The sequence below is a fragment of the Amblyomma americanum genome, chromosome 5, assembly GCF_052857255.1.
Source record: "Amblyomma americanum isolate KBUSLIRL-KWMA chromosome 5, ASM5285725v1, whole genome shotgun sequence".
In the NCBI taxonomy this organism is placed as follows: domain Eukaryota; kingdom Metazoa; phylum Arthropoda; class Arachnida; order Ixodida; family Ixodidae; genus Amblyomma; species Amblyomma americanum.
In genome coordinates, this window is record NC_135501.1 from 142,987,645 (window position 1) to 143,006,564 (window position 18,920).

Consider the following 18,920-nt stretch of genomic DNA (forward strand, 5'->3'; position numbering starts at 1 on the left):
ACGCACTCTTCTGGGGCCGTTAACTGCAACGTGTGCTCTCCCTGCTTTTCGCATGGATTTGTTACAAAGCATACTAGGCGCTTTTTTATGTTTACCGTTTTTTCGCCGACCTTTCTAGGACTACTTCGCGGGGCTTCCAAAGCGTGTCGTCGACTTCATGAAGAATAGAAATATAAAGGAGAAAAATCAAAGCATTTGGGCGGATGCTTTCTTCCTGTTTCAATGCAGACGCTCCAGTCTTCCATTCATCGGTCCACACATAGCTCTAGAGTTTCCGGTTCGTAAATACATCAAAGTCCTCGAAAGTGCACAAATGTAAAACAAAGATGCAAAACAGGGTGAGTTAGATTTGTTTAATGTTTGAAAAAGCGCAAAATTACAGCGATGAAATAAAGGAGACACATACGAGACACAAACAAACTCATTACGCCTCTGGGAGTCCTTCCCTGATTCAAACTATATGGCCTTCACGCCTCGTCTGTACAAAAAGACGATCCTTTCTTCCTTTGATGGTTATAGGTTGCCGGCAGTAGGCAGGGGCACCGAAAATTTGCCTTGTTCTCGGTGATAGAACGCCTCCGCAGTGAATGGAAGTGTAGCTCTATTACATACTCACTTTCTCGCGGCTATATGCTCCATCGCTTTGCTACTCCGATATTCGTAGCTTATTTTAGCGTCATGAATGATACGCTATTGTAACCTGCTGCCTCTTGCCTACAGCTGAATGTATACACAATTCACGAAGCTGGAGAGATGTATGGAGAAGACGTTGGACGTAACTGTATCCCTCCCAAAATGAGATGGCGGGGAAGAAATTTGGCGCCATTCGTTAATTTTAATAGAGGAAACCCCTCCAATAAGTCATTTCTCAGAGAGCAATGGGAAAACACCTTGCTTACAATTGCGCAAACACCCAAATCAGTTAATGTTTTCCTTGTGGTTAATTGTAATGTTTTCGTTGCGAAGAACAATGATAAACTTCAACGTTTCCGTACAGCTTTGTTACTTACTGCTGGGCTCGAGGAGACACCCTGGCCGTATAGCTGGAGAGCGCCCACGACCCTTTCAAAGCAAGATCAAGCGCGTAGCTGCGCGCCTTTAAAGGGAGTCTCAGGTGATTTGGTTTTTTCGCTTATGGCTTTTTGGTCCTGTTCACGCTTTATTTTCGGCACAACTTGGATTTTCATACTAAATAGGAATTAAATACAGCGTCAGATGTCAGAATATCATCCGCTGAGTTTAACCGCCACTAGTACTGCGACTAACACTCACCAGCCGTCTTTCGACACAGTTTTTGACGGCAGAGAGAAGATTCAAGCTGCTGGCCACCTCAAGTGTCGTGCTGCGCAAAACGTGAACACATGCGCTGCAATGCAAGCCGATTTTCAGCCAAGTCAGTTTCGGACCAACGGATATGGCGCCGCTAGTCTGGTCCCATGCAGTTCTTCAGATCTGGCAAATAGAGCCAGTAAAAACGACGCAGATCAATTCTTAAACACAATTTTTTTGTTATATTCTAAGCGTATTTTTTCACGCCACCTCCTGAAGCGTCGGCTGCTAATTACCAAACTGTTTAGACCGAACTTCATTAATTAAAAATACTTGGTGTAGACGTGACACTGAACTGGCCTTTTTGTTCATTTCTGCTTAACTGACCAAACTTGTCGCTCCCTCCTATCACTGTGATAGAAAAAAGAAAATTGTACCACGTACCGTCTTGCTGTACTGTCATTGAAGCACCAAAGAAATAACCACTTGGATCAGCCTACACATGCCAGCGTTATTACGACGGTAAACGATGAAAATGTACGTAGCAGGAGGGTAAAATGATGTTCGCGGCTACCGCTGTCACAGTCTCATTGTATATCAATATTTTGGCAATTGTGCAGTAATATCTTCTGCTAATTTTGGCAAAGAGCTCGTTTAATCAAGAATCTATAATGTTCAAAAATTGTCATATCAGAGAAATTTTTTATTCTTCTTTAGAATGGCGCTTTCTCGCATTTTATTTCTTTCTTTTACAGCAGGAGGATTGCGAAAAAGATCGTAGTTAATGTGCCCAATCTTGCCTTAGCTAAGGACTGAATTCTAGATGTAAATATGCATATTTTGGGACTTGCCACCACAAGGTATTTGTAGAGCCGTTTCGCAGGAAAAAAAAATGTTTCAATGGAAAAATATAACGAAACAGTGAAAAAGTTTGTACATTTTATGCAAGAAAAACATAAACATGCCTGCGTTTCACCGGCAGTGACTTCTATGAAAACGTTCTTTTTTTGGAACATCGACGTTTGCCCGTAGCAAAATTCAAAGATAGGCGCCAGCATGTTTCAGCAGAGTGAAAAACGAAGACAAGGGCATAGACCTAACACAATACAGACGCTGAGTATCAGCTCTTGGCAGTCACTATCTCTGAATGGCTATCATATCCTAAGTTGGTAGTTAGCCCCTACGTTATTTTAGGTCTATGCTCTTGTGTTCGTTTTTTTTTGCGCTGCCTACACACGAATCTACACCAACAAAGTTAGGTTTCTCAACGACAGATATTTCGGAACCTTAACATGCAACATGATGTAATACAAGGAGGTTGATGCATGACACCAATGCGGTAGCTGAAGACACCCCCAACTGCTTCTCAAGTACTTCCTGAAAGAGAAAAAAGATACAGCACACCATGCTCATGGATGTAGGAACTCAGACAGAATAGTGCGCGTCGTTCCAGGTTTTTATTAAAGTGCTGAGAACATTTTGTTTTAATGTGCTTTGTTCACATACTTAGTTCTTTAAGAACGGAATATTTAATATGAAAGGCCACTTGGATGTTTTCCGGTTTGGTTGAAGCCCTAAGTTGTATCTTTTGCGAAATGCTTCGGTCCTCTTCTTGCAGATTTTCCAAGCGTGTTTCTTCCCTTTAAAAACGAAAAAAAAAATACTAAAGATGTAAATGACCTGAGTAGCATGTTTTGAATAGTTGTGGTACAGAGCGTTTTACAAGCGAGGAGGAGGAAGAAAAAAATTATGCAAGCGAAGGTGTCACGTCTGAGCAGCCCACATAAACGCTGCAAGCAAAGAACTCGAAGAGCTTTATGCCATTAGACCTTCTTGAAGTAGAATACAAATTTATGAAACTCTAGAGAGCACGCCCTGGAACCTGCGTGAAACATAGCGGTCGCCGCTTTTGTGAATAGAATACATTTCACAATTACGTCGTTCCGATTAAGAAGAAGGAAGCCGGCGTCACTAAAGTAACAACCGCATTTTCGCGGTTTCAGATCTTTCGGAGATCTATGATTGGTCGCCGCTGACGCTGCAGCACTCTGATCGTATAAACTTCTGAAGTCACACGCATCAGCCGAACAAAAAAAGCTCTTATTTGCGAAAAACTTCCAGGGCCTAATCCCCAGGAAATCTGCAAAGTTTCCTAAACTTTTCTTTGGTCTCATGCCTTTTCTCCTTATTATACTCATGTCGTAAAATTAGGGGTTATGTCGCCCTCAACTTCACTTTCTTATGCATACTCCTACCGTTCTTGACTCTAACTTTGCCAAAGGTATCTGCGCTATTATGTCTTCACCCTCCAGTTCTGCAGCGCTTATGTTCTACTTGCTTTCAATGGGCTACTATTACTGGACACAGGGAGCGATTTCATCGATGTGTGTGCACTCCTTTTGCATCACACAACAGAAAAAATCCCAGAAAAAAGTTCCATACGTTGTTCTAAATGTATTTATGAAGCAAAGTATTATTTCTGCTCGCCAAACAATATCTGTAAATTATTGATTACGTTACCAAGGCACTTGTTCATAAAAGTCATATAATTTGCCTCTCTTTCTTTCCACAATTCCTTTCCTCACGTTCATTAACATGTGAGTGACCTTTAAACACAGGCCACTTGTCTCCTTTCTATCCCCTTCAGGCGCCAATTAAATCTGCTGAAAGGAAAAATCTTTTTTTTGCATAATTCACGATTAGTAGACCAAATAGGAGTGATGCGCAAAAACTTATGCAAAAATATTCATATCTGAGCATATTTCATTCGCATCCACGTATGTGGACAGAGCGCCTCAATGCTGCTTCATGAACGAAAATTGCAACATTTGCTTGCCTTTTATAACTGATTGTTAGACATGAATAAATGTTTAGCTGTAAGAATATACACTTAAGAGGATTATTCTGTAGTTCACGACCTATGAAACCGATAAAACAATTTTTCTGCTACGGCGGGCAGAAGAAGCTTCGGCGGTTCTGGCACCGAACGCTGCTTTTATGGGCAGCCTTCACGTCGGAACCATAGTGCAAATAACATATGTGTTCAAAAGTTGGGGCCACTGATTGCTTCCAATCACGGGCAGTGCTTGTAGTCTGGTTCCATCGAAGCTGTCTTGAGTGATCTGAGCACAGGTGGAGAGGGAGAGAGAAAGCAGCTTGCAGCCTGTTTTACACATGGTTTTTATGAACAGGCGGAATCATTTTGAAATGTAGTTTCTTTGCAAAATTTATGTCAGAGAGCCTTGTAGCCTTGGGCCAGCTCTGAAGTAAATCGTGGTGTGAGGGCATGGGTTCCCCTTTTTCATCTCCCCCCTTGTGTACTGCTGCTGCCACTTTGCATGTTGGCCCATCTCGAGTTTTGAAGCGAAAAGCTTCACTACGCGGGTCAGAGCCGAACTTCGCGTGAGCCGAACTGGTGAGTTTTGCGCATGTGCGAAAACGAGTGATGTCACGCGCCGCGGAGGTGGTCGCTCCTCGCCGCTGCCGCAGCCGTCGCCGCCGCCGACTCCGTCGCCTGACCTTTCGGCGCAGCCGTGCGCCACTGCACATGTGCGTCAGGTGCATGCGCAAGGAGGCTATATAATGCGCTTGCCAGAGAATAGGCGTGCGCACTCGACATGGAAGGGAAGGAGAGTGCGGCTGCTGCTAGACTACGCAGAAAGGCTGAGAAACTAAAATCGTCTGATCCAGAAGTACTCGCTTGGGAGTTAGCTGCGCAACAGCGACAAAAATGAAAAAGCCAAAGCTAAACGTGCAGCCGAAACGCCTGAACAACGGGAAACACGCCTTGCTAAACGATGTCGGAAAGAAGCAAAAAAGCGTGTCTTGGCCGCATCTTCAGCCAACAGCAGCCAAGCGAGTGAGGAAGAGGAAACAAGAGAGTCAGGAGAGGAAAATCCCAATACTCGCCGTTACAACGACTACGTGGCACGGCTTAGTGAAAGTGCGAGTGCGACTAGGGTGTTTACGACAGACTTGGTGCTAGATAAACAATGTATACAATACCAGCTAAGCTACGAAGCATAACCATGACGTCAAACCAAGCATAACTGAAGCTTTTCGCATTTATATCCAGGCTTAACCAGAGCTAAGCCACTGCCTAATTTTTTAACATAATGCTATTGATTCTTGCTAATGCCACAGCGAAATTCTGAAACGAGAGAAATAAAATGTTCGAACAACCACTGAAAACGAGCATAAAAGTGGTTTCTTGCTTCTGATTCATGCAGCCTATATTCTAGCATGGGGGAGTCTTAGATTTATTTTCAATGTTGGTAGGAGGCCTTAGACCCTTCGAAACCCCCCTGACTCCAAGCACTGATAATAGCGCCCTGTGTTTGTAAGCAGCAGCTCAGCGTAGTGCCGATTCTTTGCGACGATCTGCGGGTCTTCATTGCTCGATCAGCCGCTCCTCTTTCGAGGAACTTCTCCATCGGCTATTTTCATGAACAATGCTTCAGCGCAGAAGTCGTTCGACGTTCTCCTTGTAGAAGCATAGTTTTCGACACCTGTGAGCAATAAGCCCATTTCGAAACGCACTTGGCCGGAATAATGGCGCACAACGGGCTGAAAACGCCACTTTGATGTTTCCGGCATTAAGGCGCCGTGTGCAGGCTTGTGGAGGCGCCACTCTGATCGCCAACGCAATACTTTTCTTTCGTCGATGACCGTGAAAATTGGTGTGCAGTTTCTACGTTAACCTACTGACACATTACGGCGATAAATTGCATCATTTGCGACCAGTTGAAGAGATCGCACGCAAAAATAAAAGCTATCCACTAGTCCCGCCAAAAAATGTCGCAACGTCCATCTTTTCTTTCTTTTTTTTTACAAACACATCTCGATGTAGCTGTAAGAGATGGCGCCACAGACCTGGTCGGGAGGGTTAAAATTGCAAGAGCGCGGAATTCAAAGTTGGAAATTGGCCTTGTATACGAAAATATAAGCGGGTGTAAGTCGCGTCCACATATGTGCACCCAGCGCCTGAAGGGGCTATTAAAAGTTTTTTTCTTTATTTCCACATTAATGCAGTTCAAGATACCTAGAGTTGTATTTATATCGCCATAAATAAATGTAGGCAATTATCACTGCTATGTCTGGCGGGATTAGAGGGATGGCTTAAAATGATAGTTATAAAGCGCCTGAGTAAGTTATTGCCTTATACATATGTTTGGAGAATTAGAGCACAGCGCGTGTCAGTGACCACATCACCGCATTGCATCCCGCGGTGCCACTGTGATAACCGACGTGGCTATAACTTCTGTCTCGACGTCATATTTTGGAGCATGCAGCGGCGTTTACGCCTTCCTGTAAAAAAAGAACAAGTAAAACACCTTTTTCAATATTCCTGTAAATGTTTTCAACCTTCAGCATGCGAGCCACTCGGAGGATTTGAGGTCTAAACGCAGGGTTGTATGACTGCTACGTGCGGCCGCAAGATAGATGTCTCCAGGCTTTGGCGCAGCAGCCTCTAAGACAGGTGCCTTGTAAATGTGGGTTTACTGTCTAAAAGCACTAGTCTGGTCCCCATTTCACCGTCAATAGCTACTTTATGCATTAAAACTGAAATGAACTTATGTTCACAAAGCCCGGACAGCAAAGCCGGTCGAGTGAACCGCCTCGCACCGAAGTACGCAAAGTGCTTGCATGCAAACCGTTTAGGTTGAACATTCTCCGCCTTCCAGGTGTAGTACACGCTTTTCCTGAGGCCAAGAATTTGTCACTGGCGGCCAGTTCTTTAGTTCCATAAACCTGAAACACTTTTTTATTTTAACGAGCAATATACAGAGAGCTAGAAAACTTCCAGCTATTTGCTGAAAACGCCGCCTAATAACGACCGCTATACTGCGAGCAAAAAAATTTGGAGCTAATTTTTTTAAACACCGCATGCTATGTTGATTGCATGCTACGGAGTGCGCAGAAAGTTGAAATGAAGCTGAATAAACATATACTTTTCACGTGGTATCAAACATATATAGTAAAGCTCGTCTTAGATACGGCGTCCTGGTTATCGTCTAATGGTCCACTGTCAAATCGAGAGCGAAGTAAAAATGACCAAATTCAATGCTCGTGCTGCATATTACTCGTTCGGAAAAACTGACGCGTTTTCTTTATACCATTTAGGAGCGCAAGATGTCCAATTTGTCAATAAGCGAGCCATTTCCCACGAATAAAGGCTCCTTAAAAAAAAAAAATTCCCGCTATTCAACATATACGGTTAATGCTGATTGCTGGGAAAGAACATGCCACATTAACTTTTATAAGCGTACAACACAAAAAAAATGGCCGGCCCACGGAAAAAGTAGCCATCGTAGCTAGAAGACGGTTGGCTTAAATCCTGTTTACACGGCGTCCTAAGGCCCTCGATCACATGGCGTGCTGCTCCTGGCTTCGATGCGCAGGTAACTGCACAGATGGCCTGCACTGTGACCGCGCTTGGCGACAGTTCGTGCATGAGCACGAATTTCTGTAGGCTTTCTCGAGGCAATGAATCCTAACAAACGCGAAGACAGTCCTTGTCAAGAGCCAGCTGTTCATGCTACAATGCTGTAAAGAACAGGTGCTTACCGTGCAGCTGCAATTCCTGGGTTTTTCTGGGCGCCCGCAAAGGCATCCCGCGCGTATTGTGACGGAGGAAATTCGAATTATTTAGTTGCAATGCATTTTCTCCCGCACTTCGCACAAGGAGCGGTGGTTTCTGAACTAGAGTAGGCCGCGTCTATTGACCGTAAGAAAGGTTCGCCTGCTATGTATTCATGAGGGCCCATCGGCAGCCACGAGTACTAAATGGTCGGATACTTTTTGTGAGTTCAACCAAATACGATCGACTTTCAGTTGGAGCCGACCACCAGTCAGAACCAAACCTATTCAAGTGCGCTACGCTGTGACACTAAGACTCAAGGTCAACTCTTTAGGGAAGCCATTCCAAAAGCCTGACTAAGGGAAACTCAATATATTAAACAGAACCTGCTCGCTACGCTTGTTTGTATTAAAGCACGGTTTTCCGCGGAATATCGTGATAGCTCTCTTGTGTGCCTGTCAGGCTCTTGTTCACACTTGTCAATGTTCGAGCTTCCCTTCCAGGAAATATGACCTCTAGAGACCTTATTCTATAAAAGATGAAATATCGTACGCGACACCCGGTCAGTGCGCGAGCTACTTGTGCTTTCCACTGTGCTACAGCAAGAGGTATAACGCCCTGTGTACCGGTACCCCAGCGTCGGTCACCTGCAGAGAAAGGAACTGAGAGGAGGTAACAACAAGGTAGGGACAGCGGTAGAGTGAGAAAAGTTTAAATGGGGGAAGGCACTGGTCACTAGTCGGCGCAACTGGCCTGCGTGCGCATGCCTATTCGCAATTGCGCCGAATAGGGCAGACACTGTCCATTAGTCCAGCGCAAGTGAGTTCTAGACGTAACACCATGAGTTCGAGCAATCGAGCGAGCTTCCTCACCCCTCACATCTGGGCCACCTTCTCCTTTATAGGGCAGTGTGGAAGTTCAAAGCAAAGAAGCCTTCTACCTCTGCTTTCTAGAATTCCTGATGTGCACCATGCCCTTTACGCCGACGACATCGCGATAGGTGTGACGACAGTCTCGGGACAGCCACATCCAAGATAACCTTCAAGAAGCCATAGAGTTGACGCCAAACTGCGACTGAGAGCGGGCTTACGTGTGCACCTGAGAAGCCGGAACTGCTCTTTATTGGCGCGTGCTGCAGGACCCAAGTAGTCGACCCCGATATCGACCTCCACTTTGAAGGCACCCTTATCCCTACAGTAGACAGACTGCGGGTGCTGGGCATGTACTTACAGTCTAATGGCCGAGCGACCTACACTGTACAGCTTGCTCCAGAAGCAATCTGGGCAGGTGGCAAACTTGATCCGCCGCATCTCCAACAGGTACGGGGGGCTGTAGGAAAGTGATACCATGCGAACCGTGCTAGCGTTGTTACTCAGCCGTGTTACCTTCCACGCCCCTTATCTAAGAATGAGTTGAAGCGAGCTGAATCGGCTGAATGTCCTCGTGCGATCGGCGGCCAAGACAGCTCTCTTACTACCCCCGTACACCTCGACACACCGCTTGCTCCATCTGGGCCAACACAACACTGCAGAAGCGCTGGTGGAAGCACAAATGACTGGCCAGTTCAAGACACGTGACACGACGAGACGTGACACGACGAGACGTGACACGACGAGGGCCTACCTGGAACCGACCACTCTGTTGCAGCAGGGGTACTACGCCATGCCGTCCCCACTCGCAGCTAATATCAGATTCGCGCCAGTCCCGAAGAACATGCACCCCGAGCTCCACGCCGGCCGTAGGACAGCCAGAGTCAAGGCACTCAATGGGCAGTACGGCTGTAACCAAAACGTCCTGTATGTCATTGCGCCAAAACACCCGTCCGGCAACGTCGTTGTGGGAGTAGCGGTTACAAATCCCACTGGCTCAGTTCAGGTTACGGGCTCGGTTCGAGGCATGAGGTCGAGCACGCCGGCCGAGGAGAGCGCTACGCTATATCGGTAGCATTCGCTTCCATACACCACATGGCCATATATGGCGAATACAACGTCTTTCCGACATACACAATCATTATAGACTAACAGGCTGCGTGTCACGCCTTCGAGAAGGGTACTGTATCTTTGCTGACTGCGCGCTCACTATCATCAATCAATCCCGACATATTACCCACCGTGCGCACCGTTTGGACCCCTCGTCACACCTTCATTCCCGGCGCGAACCAACAGCAACCTTCCGGACGTTGTCGACGAAAGCGGAGGAGGAAGACGACACCCAGGGCGCCTTCGGGGTTCTGCACACTTGAACTCACATCACAGAATATTACTGCACACAAAGAAGAACACTGCCACCACCGCACTGAACATTGACCAAGGCCGAGGCTGTGGCATGGCGTCAACTTCAGACTCACACGCATGATAACCTATATCTCAAGCACTTGTTCTTCCCCACCCTTTCCACCGAAAAATACCCGAGATGCCAAGAACACCGACCTGCACTGTATCATTCTGTTTGGGCCTGCACAACACCACCCGGCGGCGTCCCACCCATGACCTTCCCCACTCCTTCTTCTTGGGAAGATGCCCTGTACAGCACGGAGCCGACCGACCATCGCCGGCTCATCGAGAGTGCCCAGGAAATGGCGGTGGCAAATGTGGTCATGGACTGAGAGACATTCTTGAGACCGCTCTGACTGGCATGAACCCGCAAGGCCAGCGACAGCTGCTCTGGCGGGCCTGCAGGATCGCTGCGGCACATGGAGCCGTGGACTGAGGGCTCAGCTCATGATGACGAGCGCAGTGTAATTTTGCAATGAAAATTTTTCCTCCTCCTAGTCCTCCACGATGACAACAACTCTGTAAACCGAATTTAAGCGACGCGTGGTGTTGACGTCTCCGCTTCTGCCTCCATGGACACACCAAACCTTTCTTTCGTAGAAGCTTTGCTGCGTGCTCGAGATAAATCGCCGCGCCGGTGAAGGTCTATAAGAAGTGTCAGGCCGGTGCCGCAAGCAGCAGGATGAAGAGACACAATCCCAGCGTCTTTGCTGCAGCAAATGAGGTAAAATGCTGCTGACGGTTAGAGCCTTATATCAGGGCTTTTGATGCGGAACCAGGGAGGCATCAGACAGACGTTAAAAGATGGAGTGACTAAAGCCGTCAACAGACATTTCTGCAATACCTACTTCGCCTAAGCACGCTCCTGTGCGACCGTTTGAGGTTAAATAACTATCCGACTACCCTGCCAAACAAGTGCAATGCCAATCTGCTACAGGCTTCTATACTTCCTGCCACAATACGTTCTGTTTGGCTGCGTCGTGTGCGCAGTCCGTCTGTAGAGATGCGATGCATTTTCTCACGGCGAAGAATACAGTGAAATACTGATATCGACAAGCGTTTCATTCAGGAGGATCAGATGTTTCAAGTAAGGTCCTGGGCATTGCAATGTGCAGTGTCCGTTTGCGAATGTGTGCGTGGTCGTCGACGAAATGCTCAGTTTGCTGCCAGGAATCTGCTTCCAAGTGTCATAATTTTCCAACAACTGCTTCCGCAGGATTTCTCGTTACAGAATCTTAACCTCTGACATTTTTTTTTCTCTTACCAAGTTCTGCATTGTCTAAGGTATTTCTAAACTTTCGTCCTAATTATACACAATAATGCGTCATCAATGAAAGTCTATTCAAGGCAATAACTAGCTTACCGCTGCACCGCTTCATGCACTTCATGCAGCTGTCAAACCTGTTGGCGTTCCCGTAGCATCCCCCATAAATGAAACGACGACACAGATCCACATCGGCGTCGTAGTACCATGACGGAGAAAAGCCCGTGCAATTTCCAGTTTTCGGCTTCAGGCTGCAAACTGGTTTTCGCTTAGATTTACCTGAAATGAATTAAGAAACACCTGTCATCACCGGTTGTTTTTTGTAATTTTTATTAAATTCAGTTATATGATGGAGAGGTTTTGACAGGAAATAGACTGGGGGTGCACATTTTATCTACAATTTTCTATTCTGCTTCAAGCACTCTAGGAAGAGAAGAGTAGAAAATAAAGTTTATGTTTAGGTTTATGGGGGTTTAACGTCCCAAGGCGACTAAGGGTGTGAGGAGGAGGAGCAGAGATATTTTATTCAACCAGGAGAGAAGGGTATGGGGGACGCCGTAGTGAAGGACTCCGGAAAAATAGACCACTTCACCTGGGGTTCTTTGACGTGTTCTGACATCGCACAGTACACGGGCCTCTAGAATTTCGCCCCCATCGAAATTCGGTTGCCGCTGCTGGGATCGAACTCGCGTCGTTCGGGTCAGCAGCCAAGCGCCATAACCACTGAGCCAGCGCGGCGGTGGTACAAAGTAAAGAAAGCGCGTGCTGGTGCCTTGATGGAATGCGTTGCACACGCGGTGGCGAATACGGCAAATGCGCAAGCAAGCATGCATTTTCCAAAAAGGGCGTAAAAGATAAAGGTATTCACTGCGTCGCCAAGAGGAATGACTAGACAGGCGCTACGGCTACGTGCAATGCTTACCCTTCCACTGGAATGTCTAGAAAGCGCAGAAACATTGAGAAAATTAAATTTTTAGCTTCCAAAGAAGAAAGCAACAGCGCTCTGTGCAGCACAGTGATAACGGTGGGGCTTTTCAGTACCTGTCACACAAATCCTTGACAAGCACTTCCGGGCTTGCTGGCCTGGTAGCAGCTGAAGCGGAGGATGCCATCACAAACAGAGATCCAAGGAGACTGGCTAGTTCAACTTCTACGTCGACACTGTTTATTAGCTGTTATTTTGTAGGGCTCTCAGCCTACTTTAGTCACAAGGTGTGTCAACTCTGGGATGCACTTTTAATGAGAATGAAAATGTTATCCACGAGTTTGTGTCCTGCTCTAAAATAAAGCCTTATTAGGGGTACAGCATGCGTACACTCTAAAGATATGGTACACCGGCGCTTAGTTCCCGACATCTTGACAGCCTCTCTTTACCTAAGTATGATTTTTCATTGAATGATGTTTGCACAGTCACACCCAACAATCCTGGGCAAAAGCATTTTTGAGCATCAAACCGTTTATGAGCGCAACTTTTTCATACAATGAAATACCTCACTACAACAATCAAGATATGCGCTGGTCACGCAACGGCAGTCTTGCATTTTTTTCCAATTTTCAAAATTTTACTTTGGGAATACATGACATGACCGGGCATTTGCGCATCATTTCCGTGGTCCAGGTTTTTTTTTTTTTTTCGACGACATGGGGGTGGCGTACTCGCAGCTGGACAATTCTTTGGACTAAGAAGTCGACTGGGTTCCTAAACGTTGGGTTGCTATAAATATTGGTTAGTGTCAGTATACGTCAACATTTATGCTTGCTGATAAGGCTAAATCTACGACTGAGCAGTATTGCGGCTGCTATCCGTAGACTAAAACGTCTTCGGCGCTCTCATACGAAGAGGCCAACCCGACCAAGTAGCTTCCAACAAACTCAAACTCTCTCACCCTCACTCACATTACGGCCACTGGCGTAAAAACTGCCTTAATCAATCTGTAAAATGTGTCCGCACAGATTTCCGGATGCTATCGGGCAGCGTGGTCGTGGACAGCGGGAAGCGCATGATGCGTACGTTGGATTTCTTTGGGTTCTAACCTGGCGGCTACATGGGGCGTCTGAAAGGCGTTTCGACACGTTTGGAGCCTCTCATGACCACGCGTCTAACACGATGACGACAAAGATTCGAAAGACAACGAGCTTGCGAGGTGTAGTCACGCCACCTCAACCCGACTTAAGAGCACACCTTACATGAAGACGACGAAAGCAGCACGACGCAATTGCTGAGGGTGGTCGCGTTATTACGTAGCGCAGTAATGTGTAGGTCACGGAGTGTCGTGTGTCTTACAGCTATGTTGCAAAAGCCGTTGCTCTCGAAATGTCTTCCTGCCGCAGAAGCTCTGAAACCTATACAGCTCGCGCGGTCAATGAAACAGTTATTTCAGCATAGTTTTTCGCTATAATTTGCTGTACACGATTTCTGAAGCCAATTCAAGCAGCTATGAGGTTGTCTTCAAATAGCTAGCAGTATAAATTAGCACTGAAAAGACCTCGAAATCCACTTCAGATGATATTCGCATTCTGTGTATGGAAACCACCAATGTTCAAAAAAATGAAACACGGTAAAAAACATGCTTAGTCCTTGTAAATGTCGCTGCAGTTTTTTCGATGTAATTTTAGAAAACATGGGTGAATTGTGACTAACAATTTTCGAATTAAAAGCATTGCTTCATACTGCGGCGCTTGAAAAGTTATACTACACCTTTAAGGGTATGACAGAACTGCGTTAATGGGTCAAGTCAGCGGCTCCTCTTGTCAGCACAGACAGGGTAGCTGTTTTCATATTAAGTCAAAGACCACAAGGCATACATAGAAAGCTCTGCTTTAACCAAGCCGTTCGAACGTGTTTGCACGACCTAGGCGCAGCATGCCTGAGTCGTACCCCAAGAGAAAGGGGCTCGTTTTCCGGCTGATTACCCTAATTTTCTTTTCATCCCAATTCATTTACTTTACACACTTACACGTCAATGACTTTTGAGCGATGTTTAGCCCTTCTAATCACCAGTTTCCTAATGCCTTAGTCACACCTCATTGCACAGCTCCACGTGTGGCGTCACGACCTTCAAGACCAAACCGTTTTTTCCGCACACATTGATGAAGACACCAGCAGCTCCGGGTACAGGGCTGAACGGGAGACTTAACACTAATGCTTTAAAAACAGGCAGTGGCTTTCTCATCAGCTTTAAAATTTATTTTTGTTTGGTTAACTGCACAAAAAACTTTAAACTGCTCATAAGCTCTACAAAACCAGATATATCCTGTAATCATATAAGTTGCATGCAAAATGTGGTTCAAATTTCAATCGCGCTGTTGCGCAAAACCGTCTTAGTGCTGCCGATTCGTTACGGATTGGAGAAGATTGGCAGATTAGATGAGGTGTCATTCCTTCATAATTTTTATCCAAAAGCGCCTAAGAACCAAGACAGGGAACAAGAGAGAACACATTCAGTGCCGTGTGTATATCTTCTGGTTCTGAAGGGATGTTGAGAAATATAAATTGGTTACTGCTTGGTATTAACCGGTAGCTTGATCTTTTTGTTTTCTTCCCCTTCAGTGAAAATATATTCCATCTTAATGGTTGCGCATACCTCATACTCATTTCTCATAGGTGACATATAGCTATTGGTGCAGAAACGTGCCTGTCATTTTAGTGTAGAAGGTTGTTCCACTGAAAATTTTTGTTTACTCCCTGTTTAAGCCTCATGCTGAGATTTCCGCCTAAATCAAAACTACAAGTGTGGGCGTCAAAAGGTCCATAGCCTGCGTCGTCGTCCAGATAAAGTTAAAGCATAAAATACAGTGCTGGTTTGAAGGCGTAGCGCATCTATGGTGACTCACTCATCGAGATCGCTGCACATCGGTAGTAGGGCCCCAAGCCTACCTGTGGTTCAGCGGATCAGGCCTCGTGAGATGAACGCGCGTCATCAGTATCGCCAGAAGCAAGACAGGGCAGCTGGGTGCAACGCTATACGTACGCCCATCCCGTTGCCTGCAGGTGGCACGGCAAGCATTGATGCGATTGTGGCGGAGTGTAGTGAACGACCGAGCGAATGGCTGAACGTGATAAATCAGCGCGGCAGCGCTGCCTCGGCACGTCCGGGTCGGGGCGGCGCCCTGCAATGCCAGTTCGCCCTCTGTAGTGAAATAGACTTAAGCATTTCGGTGCTGAACATGCTCTTGTCTGCGCCCAATTTTTTACGAGCTAGGCAGCGCACATGATCTCCCTTGCTGCTCTCTAAGTTTGACGATTCTTTGCAATCAGTCTTAGCAATTTGTCTTTTTTATGCTCTTTTTCTCTCACCAGCCGCCTACCCACAGCACACTCGTAGCTTGTGCAGGGGGCTGCTTGCCAGTAGTAGAGTGAAAGCACCAAAGTAATAACCGAGGGTAAATTCGACTGCAATCCCAGAACTGTCGCATCAAGCATTTAATCATCCCGTAATTCTTCCTGGTGACTACTATTTCCCGGAAACGTTTGGCACCCAGAACATTACGTTGAACCTTATGTTCGGCTTTCTTTACGGCCGGATCATTTCTGATTTTTAACGGGCGATCTTCACCTGAATTTTCCAATAATCAAAACTAAAAACATTTCGTGGGTGAAAGTTATTGCAGGGCCCCTTCCTTACCCGCGGTAGACTGCGTTGACAGCACCGCCAGGGAAGAAGAAGACCTGAAAGAATGTAGTGCTTGTTTTGACCGCGACATGGAGAAAGATTCCGTACTGGCATAAACGATGGTTTATTTAAGTATATAGCCACAAGCTGATTGAAGCTGCTAGCATCATCCCTAGACTCCGAAGGCTGCCGTCCTAAGCCTTGAACTCTTCATATAACAACGGCTGGCGTGGGACCGTATTATCTCCTATGCCAGTTGTTGCTAGAATAACCCTCGATGCCAATGTTCCTAGTATGTCCCTGCGTTGCTAACGGTCGCATCTCACTATACATCACCCTGGAGATGCCTTGTCTTTGTATACGTCATAAAGAGCTTCCTAAAGATGGATTTTCACAATAATTCTCTCACTTAAAGCGGGTCGTCTTCGCACACCTGATAGTTTTATAGAGAGGCTTGCTCATTTCGACTTCGCATAGTAAAGTTCATGCAGCCCTAACCAGGATTTTATCCTCCTAGCCACAGTAAATATGAACGCGCACTTTTTTTTACACAAAGCGCATGCCAAAGAGGCTGGTTGCCTGTAAAGGATAATTTACTCACGTGTGCAGGCTTTCTGGCATTCTTGTTCAGATGTAAACCTGTTCGAGTTCTCACCACATCCGCTGTAGAGGAACCCTTTGCAACTCAAGGTCCACAAATCGTAGTACCAAGAAGGAATCTTAGCTGTACAATTTCCGACAGCCTTTCGTCGCCAACAACGGGTCCATTTAAAACTTTCAGCTGAAATGTGGTAACAGCTCAAGTCAGGATGTGTGCGTTCTGCCAATAAAACAGGCTCAGTTACTTGTCTGGATATAATAAAGCAGTACGTATACAATGCCAAACAATTTAGGAAGTCCACTCTTGCTATCATTGTTCCCGACTTTCTCACTACTAAACGTGGCATTAGAGCTCTTTTGCAAATGCAGCTTCCAATTTGCTTTCGAATACAGTGCCATATTTGTAGCATATACTCTATTATGTATCTGCTACGTCCACTTCCTTCCTGCACCATACAAAGAGATGTAAGGTGTATTTCTATTTTGTTCAAAAAACGGGAGCTGTGCAAGATTGCTCCTAGCCTCATAGTGTCACAAAATCATATCAATATTTCATATAGCCTATAATGGAGCACTTTTTAGCACTTATGAGCACAGTGTGTACATTCCGGCAAAGTTTATTCTGATTTGCTGATTAACGCAATTCTTTAAAGAGCGTTTCATTTCAAAAGTTTTACCTATTTGAATCCCAGCGAGTGTTTATTTTTAATAACAATGCTGATAATGTGTTTTCACACGCCAATTCTAACAGAATATTTCAGCTTAATATAGATGGTAGTAAGTAAGGAAAAATAATTCAGCGTGTTTTCACCTGAAATATAACACGTACGCCCATAAGTTCACTGGCGATAGTATTGCTACTCTTTATAACTACTTCTAGCGTGTACCAGCAACTCGTCTTGCGCAAGAGGTTTGTGAACATTAGCAAACACTGAATAGTCAATTGGCCGATATTCGTGCAGGATGTTGCTAATCCAGATTTTTCTTCATCATCTTCTACCAACGTTCGTGGGTGCAGGTCACAATCCTATGCGAACATGTGTATAGTTTAACACTCAGAACATCCCACTCCAATAAATAAGACACATAGATTGGTTCGACTGAAGGAGAGCTAGCATATAAAATTGTATCTTTTGACAACATCTACCGAAGAAATAGAACCTGACAAAAACGCGTAAGACTTCATACGTAAATTAAAAGGTCTTCAATTTTGCGAACGCAATGCCTTTCGGTATAGTTGCTGTTTACTTTGCTTTGTACACACAAGTACATCACGCAATGCAGCCCAGAATCAAACATGTTTAAGCAGCGAAAATGATGCACCACATACAGTATGTCTACTAAGCCTCAGCTGTCCATGCACCTTGTCACTTAATTACTTTCGCGAAAAAAAATGAAAGGTTCCCTATTTAAAATGTGTCTGCGTTGCCTAACAGATACCTATAATCTGCGCAAAGTAAGCAAGTTTGTATATTTTAGTAAACATGAGTGAACGCTCGGGGGGAAAGGGGGTGCGTTTCAGGGGAGATAGTTAAAGAAACTGAAGCCAAGTCAACAAAATCGCAGGCTTAGGAGTCGGGACTAAGAAGAAAAAGCAGACCGCTCAAGCACAGTTACATAATAAATACACGAATATCGATCGCGTGAAGTAAAAAAAAAAGCTAAAGACTGCTGCATTTCATCGTTTTTTTTCTCAGCATCCACAAATCTTTTCGCCTGCCAAAAAGTTTTTTAAGATGGATACTATAGGCAACCTTCCCATGAGCTTGAAATATTTCAAGGAGTACGGCTACTTAGTCCAATAAATTAGGCAGAACTTACCTTGCACGACTAATACGTACACAGCGAAAGCACTTAAGAAAGCTTTCGCTCTCATTTTGCAAGCTCCTGCTTTGAGGTAACGAAAGCCAAGAAATAAGCGTCGACAACTTGCTTTGTATTTCAAAGCACAGGTGCGTACACGATTCTCGCAGCTTCTTTTTACTGCATTATTTGCCTATTTTTTACAACAATGTAAGCGATCCACCGAATGCCCTAGAGGTTACGAAGCGATTCTTGCCTGTTACAGCTATAAAACACCAGGGGATACTTTATTGTGGCTCCTCCTTCGTTAGACCTTAAGTCGCACAACTTCAATTTATTCGTTCACGTGCCCATACGTTCAGAACAAACCATGACGCTAGGGTTGCAAAAAAGGCAATGTCCACATTCCCTATTGCAAGCTGTTTTCGGTGGATATCTTTTATTTGTTTTAGTGTTGCTTGGATGCTGCTCCAGCAGAAAGAATCACGGCATCTTGGCAAAGTGTTGTATTTTTCTAA

The 18,920-nt window shown here is 45.4% G+C and overlaps 1 protein-coding gene across 1 annotated transcript; it reads right to left on the bottom strand.

The window, feature by feature from the left end:
* Positions 1-2,726: 2,726 nt before the first annotated feature.
* LOC144135110 (amblin-like) lies at positions 2,727-18,547 on the bottom strand. Its single transcript, XM_077667863.1, has 4 exons — positions 18,421-18,547; positions 16,601-16,780; positions 11,486-11,665; positions 2,727-2,909 (listed from the first exon to the last, which is right to left on the bottom strand). The coding sequence occupies exons 1-4, from the start codon at positions 18,473-18,475 to the stop codon at positions 2,776-2,778; spliced, it is 549 nt and encodes a 182-aa protein (XP_077523989.1). The 5' UTR covers positions 18,476-18,547; the 3' UTR covers positions 2,727-2,775.
* Positions 18,548-18,920: the final 373 nt, after the last annotated feature.

Bases quoted from the DNA above. Each gene is read 5' to 3' on its own strand.
- LOC144135110 (XM_077667863.1), bottom strand. From the start codon at position 18,475: ATGAGAGCGAAAGCTTTCTTAAGTGCTTTCGCTGTGTACGTATTAGTC. The intron at 16,781-18,420 runs GTAAGTTCTGCC...ACCACATTTCAG, and splicing joins GTACGTATTAGTCGTGCAAG to CTGAAAGTTTTAAATGGACC. The intron at 2,910-11,485 runs GTAAGCTAGTTA...TCGTTTTTAAAG, and splicing joins GTGCATGAAGCGGTGCAGCG to GGAAGAAACACGCTTGGAAA.